Source organism: Eurypyga helias, unplaced genomic scaffold (assembly GCF_000690775.1).
Source record: "Eurypyga helias isolate BGI_N326 unplaced genomic scaffold, ASM69077v1 scaffold34451, whole genome shotgun sequence".
Lineage (NCBI taxonomy): Eukaryota > Metazoa > Chordata > Aves > Eurypygiformes > Eurypygidae > Eurypyga > Eurypyga helias.
The window spans coordinates 6544-16148 of record NW_010233525.1 but is presented as its reverse complement, the minus strand read 5'-3'; the positions used below and the strand labels follow the sequence as shown (position 1 = coordinate 16148).

The window sequence follows — 9605 nt, the reverse complement described above, 5'->3', positions numbered from 1 at the left end:
GACAGGGCCGCGCAGAGATGGACAGGACTGGGCAGGGATGGACAGGGCCGGGCAGGGATGGATGGGCAAGGCCGGGCATGGCGCTCACCCGGGCTGGCAGCTCGCCGCAGCCTTCGCGCTGGGGTCGCAGAGGGTCGCAGTGAATCACCATCCACTGGATTTCGAACTGGCAAAGGAGATAAAGACCATGTTAATTCGGGTCAGGGGGTCATGCTGGCCTAGGAGGAACACTGGCCAGCTAATGGCATGTTTGAAAAGGTAGGTGTGTAATGGTAATAGCTATGGGTGTGGAGAGCTCAGTCCGGAGCAGAGCTTCACCCCTACCTGCGGAGGGCTTTTAGAGAGGGGGCGTAAGCCTGCCGAGGGGTCTAAAGAGAAGGTGAGATTCATCATATAGCATTTTCTACACGTTCGTTATAAGCCCGGGCTCATGCTGTGTGGTGGTTTTATTAGACACACAAAAAGATTTTCTCTAAGTGGATAGTTGTGCCTGTGAAGAATGGTGGGTCTGAGGACAGAAACGTGGTCTAAGTGTGAGAAGTTCAGAAAGCGGGATCCTATGCACACTGGCAACTGGCTAATGTACATCTGTGAAATTTCACATCTTCTTGGAATGTTTGTATTTGGCACTGGAAAAGGACTATGGCAGAACTCTTCTCAGGAACTGCAACCGAGACCCGCTTGATGTGCTATATAGATTAAAAAACATACCCTCCACTGAAAGTTACTGAATAGCTCAAACATAAAGCATCAGAGGTGTATGTGTTGATATATAATTCATCACATGGAATTTTAAGCACCAGAAGCATGTTTAATTGTACATATTTATTCTATCTAGGTGTTAAAGTCTTGGGTTGTTTTCCCTTCCCATCACACATAGTATCAGTTTGGCTTATGAACCACCAACGAGTGGTTTATCCAGAGATTTCTCAGTTTGATGATAAAATTCAGAGGCTCCTATTCCTTTTTTATCACTAGGGATGGCTGAGGAGTTAGGGAGAAGGAAAGTTTTGGGGTTGTTATCTTGTTACAATGTAGAGCCCTGGTGTGGAAAGGACTGGTTTTTGTTTTTTTTTTTTTTTTCTGAGAAACTGAAAATAGGAGTGTCTGCAGTCTTTCACTTCTTACTTCATTGCTTCTCTGAGTCTTTCTTCTTATTCTACTGAGCTAAAGTAGCACCCCACTATCTCTCCCACAACATAATATTCCTGGCTGCCTTCTGTGCTCCCTCTGGGATATCTCATTGCTCTCTTTAGTCCCAACCCATAACTGATGCAGAAGGTGGTTTGTCATTCTGAGATGCTTTCCTCTCTCACCACCATACTTACATTCACTTAATTGTATACTGCCTGCTAGAGCTAATAAATGCTTTGAGTGTGAAGTCCTTTAAGATGTCTGCAAGATCTGCAAGGTTTTTTTAATTTTTTGTTGTTTTTTTTTTCTTTCACCTTCACCACTTCAGTGCTGCCACACCTGAAATCCTCACTATCAATTCTCTACTGTTCTGTTTACTTTGCAGTCAATCACAATTTCCAGAGTGCTGAGACTAGAGCACAAAAGAAGCAGTACAGTTTCTTTTACCTGTTATCTGACACCACTATCCGTAAGTCAATTCTCTATCTCCTTTATCCAAGTCTCATCTTAAAACCTTTCCCAGCCCCTAATAATAGACAACTGAATGTCATGATATGCATATAAAAGAACTGAATGTATACTATAATTTAACACTACAAGACAGCAATACAATAATAAAAATAAGAGGGTATCTGGAATCTGAAGATGAGTATTCATAACAAGGCATAAAAATGGGATCAAATGATACCTACATGATAATTTGTTTCATACCATACAACTAGATTCTGAGTCCTGTGTCTCTGCCTTATTCATCTCTGAAGCTCACTTGCAGAGGGAAGCAGTCTGTAACTGGCACTAAAGCAGTTTATAATCTATTTCTGATTTAAATAATAATCTCTTTCTGATTTAAATTGATAGACATGGTTTTAAGTGACAGAATTTCTACTTTTTCCATTTGTTCAATATAAAATTATATTATATTAAATAATACTAAAATTGAAAAGTCATTTATTCAGTAGTTAGGAAATACCATAATTAAGGTTGCCTGTGCAAATTTTATCTGTATGCAGTCAGAAATTGTGTGATTGCACACTGCTTTCCTTGGAATGCTTCCCTCATTTAAAAGACTGAATGAGCAAGGCCATGTAAATGGTTCCCACACTGCAGAAACTGGAAGTTTGGGAGGAAATGGGGTGAAAGGGGGTAAAAAAAAAAGGGTGGCTTTGTGGAAAAGGAAGGCAGATGCCACTGAGTAAGCCTGCTTTTGCTTCATAATTCTTATATAGTGCTGACAAATTGTTTCAAAATAGCCAGAATAGAAGGCATTCTGCAGGGGGGCGGGGGCGGGAATTGGATGCCTGAAGTGAAATATCTGGGTACAGGTTATACAAAAAGGCTCATCAGTAACAACTGTAACTGAAATCAATAATCTTGAGCTGTGCTTTTAATTTATAGCATGGTACAAAATCTGTAAACACTGAAAAAATTACTTTTAAGGCATACCATCAGCAGCCAGTATCTGCATCGGCACATTCTGGGTTTTGTGTAGATAATCATTCCCTTCTTTGGTCTTTTTGGGTTTTTTTCTATGTGTGTGCATCTGGATTTTGCCTTCTGTACTATGATGAGAAAGATTTGAGATGATAAAATGCTAATCACTGGGTTATGTTAGAACTTTGATGCATGACTGTCCAAGTGCCAATATCTGTCTTAAGAGAATACTACTAACATACATATACAGTTTTAAAGTTGAACACAGTTTGTCAACTTTGAACATAATTAATACTAAGAGATAAAATTATTAGAATCATAGAATCACAGAATGGTTTGGGTTGGAAGGGACCTTAAAGATCATCTAGTTCCAACCCCCCTGCCATGGGCAGGGACAAATGAGATTATAAGAGACAATTACTTGCTGCAGTGGGAACTTGACTCACTGAGCCAGGGAATCCTTTTAGTGTCTCATGTTTTCTTCCAATTCTCTCAAATGGTCAATAACTTTGTTTTGTTCACAATGGGATTTGAGTGATGTGCATTAAGTAAGGCCTGGTACTGTTGTGAGTTTAAGACACACAAGAAAAAGTCTGAGCAAATGAGGTGGACATCATATGCAGAAAAAATACTTAACATTGTTTACAAAACACTGTACCATAATGTGAATGTAAAAGGAGTTGAAATATTTTGAACATGCAGCTTTAATTTGACATTTCTTAGTTCACAGTTGCTTAGTCAGGCAGCATTTTTTTTTTTTTAAAACAAGCTATGGTAGGTCTGTAAAGTTTTTGCTTAGGGCTTTTGTTACTGTTTTGAGACTATATAAAGAAAAAAAGATTAAACCTGTCTGACATTTTTTGAAATTAAAAATAAAACTCTTTTGTTGGTGAGGTAATAAAAGGTGTGACAGGCCTCCCATTGATTTAGGAGCGGTGAGAGGAGGGCATATATGTCCTAGCCTTGCTGTCAAGGTACCTTTTCCCTCACCAGTATTTCACGACTTTGTTGATTATATTAAGCTATTTTGAAGATGTCTAATGTAGATGCTCTGTCAATATCAATACAAGGGTTATTAAGGATGAAGTATAGGCGCAAAGTTCTTCCGAAATGAACATCATACAAATCAGGGGTAATCACAAAGGGAAGTTATTAAAATGTAATCCTTTAAGACTCATAGGTGTTTAAGACCCTCAGGTCAGTATTTCTGACATCTGTTTTCCAAGATTCCAACAGGATTTCAGTTTCATCTTAATTTTGTAATCAACACAGATATAATTGGATTGGTTATGTCTGTTTACTGTTATGTCTGGTTTACTGTTTTGTCCTTTTAAGTTCTGTGGAAATGCCTGTAAATGCCCCCAGTTTTGCACATCTCAGTAGCAGACCTATGCAGTTCAGTTGTCTTATCAGCGTCTTCCTCATCTTTAGATGAGGGTGGTGGAGATTAAGTGGGATATAAATGAGACCTAAATATCTAAATCAGTACTTTCAGTATAGCAGCATCAGTCACAGGGAAGCATCAGTTGTAAGCTTTAAGGAAAACCGTGACACTGCTCTGGGACTAAATCAGAGCACTTTGGCAGGTCCCTTCAGGGAGTGCTGGATCCCTGTGCCCCCTTGGGCTATTGCTGTGTCAGGATGATTCAAGGGAAGGCTCCCATCAGGGGAAGTACAACTCAGCTAAGTAATTTTCAGGTGAAGGTTTTACACAATTTTTCATCAATGGTATCTCTGTTTGTTCTAAGGGAAGTCTGCTATCAACTGTGTATTAGCTAAGCGACCACAAATAAGCTAAATGTATCTAAACATATCTCATTCTGGAACTATTTTAAACATGTTTTATCCATTTTCCTACATCTTTGTAATGGGATTGTAGAGCTTCACTTTCCTTGCGTCATTGTTTCAAAGCCTTAGAACAGTACAGCAAATTCTGGTGCTATTTGACTTTCCATAGCAAGGGTTCAGCCTTCTGAATGTGAGATTTCACAGGCTGAAAAAAAACCCCTGAGATGCAACTTTTTAGAATGCAAACACAAAATCTGTTCCATGGTGTAAATTAATCCCTGTTCAGCAAATGTTGATAAGCAGCTTCCTCTTACATGTTACAAGTCATGTAGCTGCCCTGAACTAGGTAGCAGCATTAAATGTCAATTAAATAATGACCAAGGATCACTTCTAGCCAAGTGTTTAGTGTCTATTATGAGAAAATCAGGGTAATGCCTCTGAAATTGCAGAAACTAAGGCAGTTTATATCATCTCACAGCAGTTAATCTTTGTGTCAGTAATGAAAGCTGTTACCTTTCCATAACAAACACATGATTTAGGAAGTAAGTTCCTTTTCGGTTTTGAAAGGATGATGTATCTTGTGTTGCTTGGAGTTTATAGTGGATTATTTGAATTGCTTTTAGATAAAAAATAACTATTTTTTTTTTTATCTCTTAAAAACATAAAATGTGGCTGTAAACCTCTATAAAAATTTGCCCTCCATAAAACATTCCAGAAATCCTGGAATATATTTTGTAAAGGCTCAAAGGCAAGCCATAGTTTCTAATGGAACTGTATCTATTACTCTCCCAGGCAATCACAGTAACACCGAGCAATAAAGAATCTCCTTTACAATGACATGTATTATAGCGCACCTATAAGGAGTTGACCTATTCTGCAAGATAAATAGAACGCTCACAGAATAATGCAAAAAAGAAGAATAGGACACACATAATTTATGTCCTTTAAAAATTATACCACTGGAAGTAATATACTTTAACAATGCCTGGAAATAGATTAGAAATTGTGCCTGGGACATATTCAATAACCAAGACCGGTAAGATGTTTAAGCTGAGTATAGTCAAGCAAGTTAAAGGATAAGGCTACAATACCCCCAACCATAGATTTATTTGCTCGGTTTAAAAAGACACTAAATGCACAGGCTAAAACATAAACTTGTGCAATATAATCAGCTATTTTAAAATGACTGGTCCATCAGATTGTGTATCTTCTGCATCATAATTTCAGAGAATATGGTCTTCCCAACTCTACATTTTTATAGTATCAGGTTGGACCACTACTGTTGTCAGTTTTGACTTCATAGCACACACCGTGCAATTCAATCTAATGAGCCCTGTTTCAAACCCACAGTTCTGTCTGAATTAAAGTTTATTTTTAGACATCCAAACTCAGTTTAGAAATTTATTGTGAAGCTTACGTTCTCTCTTCCCCGACTATTTGTTCCAGTGCTTCATTATTTTTGCCAAAAAAAGTGCATCATGTTCCTGTTTTAAGGCCTTCCTTATGCAAGGAATTGGTTTTTTTTCATAAAATATAGTAAATATGACTCAATCTTTCCATAAACATGCTGAAGGTGTGAACAAATATTTTGCATGACAAATGGGGAATTATAAAAATCACCTAATTCCATTTTGTCATTTCATCCTTGAAGAAGGGTGTCCTTACTTCCCATTCCCCCTGACCTCAGGTAGCTTCACACTAGTGCCTAACGTTTTAAGTGCATGAACACAGGTGCTATAGGTTTTCAACAGCATTAATATAACTTTTGAGCTATTGACATTTCCTAACCCAGCTCTATAGCAACCTACAAGGTGGCCACTTTCAGACACCTGGGGCAGCTTTCTGTCACCATTTCTCAAGCAAAACTGGTTTCTACCCAGTGCAATATAGTAACCTATTCATACAGAGCTGGTGAATCATGAGATGTTCCTTTTCTTGCAAGGTTTGCCCCTTGAAGTTTATACAGTGCTCATTATTCTGTGGCCACATTTTTGGCAAACAACATGAAATATAGTTAAAGGATTATACCTCACTTTACCCTTTATTTCAAAGTTGGTTCAAAACTTCAGTGTAGGGATGTGGAAGATGGTTACAATACATTAAGTATCTGATTCTCTTTTGCCATTCGACTCATTCTGAAATAAGTAGCCTATAGATATATAGGTATCTTAGCATTCATGTTGTATGGTCCTAATGCACTTAAAGAGGTTCCTTGGGAAAGGGTCGGGACAACATATGGAAGTTTTTCACCCATATTTTGAAACTTTTTTTTTTTTTTGAGCTTTGAAACTTTACAAAATTTTGAAATTTTGTATTTCCTTCCAATCTACAAAGTGAATTCAGAAACACCCTTCTCAAAGTCTTCAGTGTTATTTAGTGTCATCATGGGAGAAAATTGCTACATTATTCAGCATAAAGTGCAGTATGACTCATTAGCTGAAAAAACACTTTCATGGATGTCTAAAAGACAAAATGCAGATTTGACAGCCACATTTTTTTATTTGCCAGAAATGATAGGTATGTTGATTTGTATATGGTTTATATTAATCGTTCATCTTGGAAACTAAATCAGATAATCAAATAATAAAATCCCTGAGGTTTTTCATATTTGGTTTTCTTAGTAGAAGGGCAAAAAAGCCTTCAATATTTACCATACGTCACCCCCAATTTTATTTTCTTCATCAAAGCAACTTTCCTCATGATGTAGTAGCACAAAGAGGATATTTTTCAGCATTAAATCCTCTAACAGGGTGTAGAATACGCATTTCACTGCCTACTTTTGCTACACAGAATAAAGGAGCACTCCACAGTGACTTTAGGTTATCTTCTGCAGTGTACAAGGAAAGTTAAATATCTAACAAAGGGATTCACAGCAGCCAAGGTATGGGAGTGGACTACACTTATCCCTCATAGGATTCATAAACAAGAACCTTTTTTAAGAGTAAGCTGCTACTCCAAGCCAGTCTTCTTGGGAGGAAAAAAAAAAAACCCAAACACAACTGAAAAACCAACAACCAAAAAAAAACCCTCAAGCTAACTAAAGAGGAAAAGCCACTGTGGATGCGATCATACCAGGTAGCACTTCCAGAACAGTCTCCTGAGCTATAAGTTACTCATGGTAATCTCTGATTTAGCACTGAGATTTAAATGCATGTCTCTCATTTCCTGTGTGAACATCAGAGTAGATCAAAAAGGATGTCCATCAATCTCTCTTTCAGGAGACTTTTGCATTATATATTTAAAGTAGTTATTCTGCCAGAGACACTGTTATTTATCTCTAGCTGATGGTTGGTGCACGCGTAAGAGAGGGATCCCAGTTCTTGCTCAATGAATGTTTTGTTCTCTTTGGTGTGAGGTACAGCCTATAGGTCCATGTCCAGAGAATTCTTTCTAGACCAGCCTCTGCATATGAGATAAGCAGAGGAACACGCCACCAATAGACCCAGACAAAGCAGAATCCCGTGACAGAAGCGTGGATGTCTTGAGACGTTTCACTGTCCAATCTTAGACTTTTAACCTGGCTCATCCCATAACTTACACAGTATTTATATATGCAATAGTTAAAAAGCAAAGCTACAAGGAGTTATGAATTCTTTCTAGACCAGCCTCTGCATATGAGATAAGCAGAGGAACACGCCACCAATAGACCCAGACAAAGCAGAATCCCGTGACAGAAGCGTGGATGTCTGAGACGTTTCACTGTCCAATCATAGACTTTTAACCTGGCTCATCCCATAACTTACACAGTATTTATATATGCAATAGTTAAAACAAAGCTACAGGAGTTATTTTCTGACATTTCTGCTTTCAGAAAACATTTGAAGATGCATTTCACAAAAATATACTAAGTATAAAGGTCCAAAACACTTTTTGCAGTAATAAAAGATTTCAGAACTTACCGGCACTGAAATTAGAGGATTATTTTTAAGCTTTCCAAGCACAGCAAAGCCATCAACGTTGATTTTCCCTTTTGGTTTTATGTTTAAGGTTTCTATTTTAATACAGTCAATGAAAAGTGTGATACTGTTTGCTTCCACACTTATCATAAGCTTGTGCCATTGGGAGTCAAACAAGAAAGGCAAATGCAAAAACGATGCTGTTCGGAGATTTCCATCCGCTCCTTTATAAGAAAACTCAACACTTTTCATTTGACCATTAAGATTCACTCCAACTTGTTCTTTTCCTGAAGAATCCTGAATCTGCCAAATAGTCCAGTGTTTCTGAAGTGTGGCCCCGGTCATCCGAAAAGTAGTTAGAAAGGAATATTCATTGGGCAATCCGTTGGAATATATGGCACTGTAGGATCAAAATACAGTACATATGTTGTGTATTTGTTCTGAAAAGCTCCACATATCACCACAGAGTAATGAGAAACAGTTATTCAGTGGAACCATATTTCAACCATGGTTTTATCAGTGCTCTTCTGCATGCAGAGTCCCAACATGTGATGTCCTTTTCAATCACTTGGCAAAAGGAACTAGTTCAGAAATGTGTTTCTTCCTACACTGTACCATATTTCTGATAATCCTTTCTAAGTGTAATGGATGGAGCAGTAACAGACTTCTACTTAACATTTAGAAAGTATATCCTACAATTATGCTATTTCCTACTATTAGACTTAAAAATCAGTCACCATAGTGTGACGATATAATTGACCAGTTGGACAGTCAGTGTGGATCTGTTTTGGTTTTGAAGACATAAGAAGGTCTTTTGCAAATGTATTTTCGCGTTCAGCCTGACAATAACCATTTTGTTAATGCAGTAGCTATCACTTCAGCAAAAATCATTCAGCAAATCATTCATTGACAAATATACACGTAGTAAGAACCCACACTAAGGATGTTTTATGTCCTGCGACATTCAACCACAAGACTACTAGCAGTGGGGAACAGATTTACTACAGATAAAATGTTTCATTCTTTTGCAGTTCCTATAACCTGAGTTTTGGAAACACAAACAAATATGATTGTCTGTGTCACTGTGCAAACCAGTAGTGCTATTTTTTATCTCAAATATGCCAGTGAATCCAGTAGAATATTTTAAAAATATGCCTTTTCATATTCTGTGAGTTGTAAAATTGTAGTTTTATAATCTAGTTGACATCAATACATTATTTGCCATGTATCCACATTTAAGAATAAGTTGTATTTGAATAAATTTATTAAGTATTGAGTTATGCAGAGCTATTTTGTCACTAGCTTTCATTAGAACACTTTTTAGGCAAGTAGGCATTTTGAACAAAGGTTATTTTT

The 9605-nt window shown here is 37.5% G+C and overlaps 1 protein-coding gene across 1 annotated transcript; it reads right to left on the bottom strand.

The window, feature by feature from the left end:
• Positions 1-88: 88 nt before the first annotated feature.
• On the bottom strand, positions 89-8651 carry LOC104517178 (collagen alpha-1(IX) chain-like; the record flags this gene model as incomplete). Its single annotated transcript, XM_010161755.1, has 2 exons — positions 8253-8651; positions 89-166 (listed from the first exon to the last, which is right to left on the bottom strand). Coding segments are annotated over exons 1-2 (420 nt in total), but the record flags the coding sequence as incomplete, so codon positions are not given.
• Between the last annotated feature and the right edge of the window lie 954 nt (positions 8652-9605).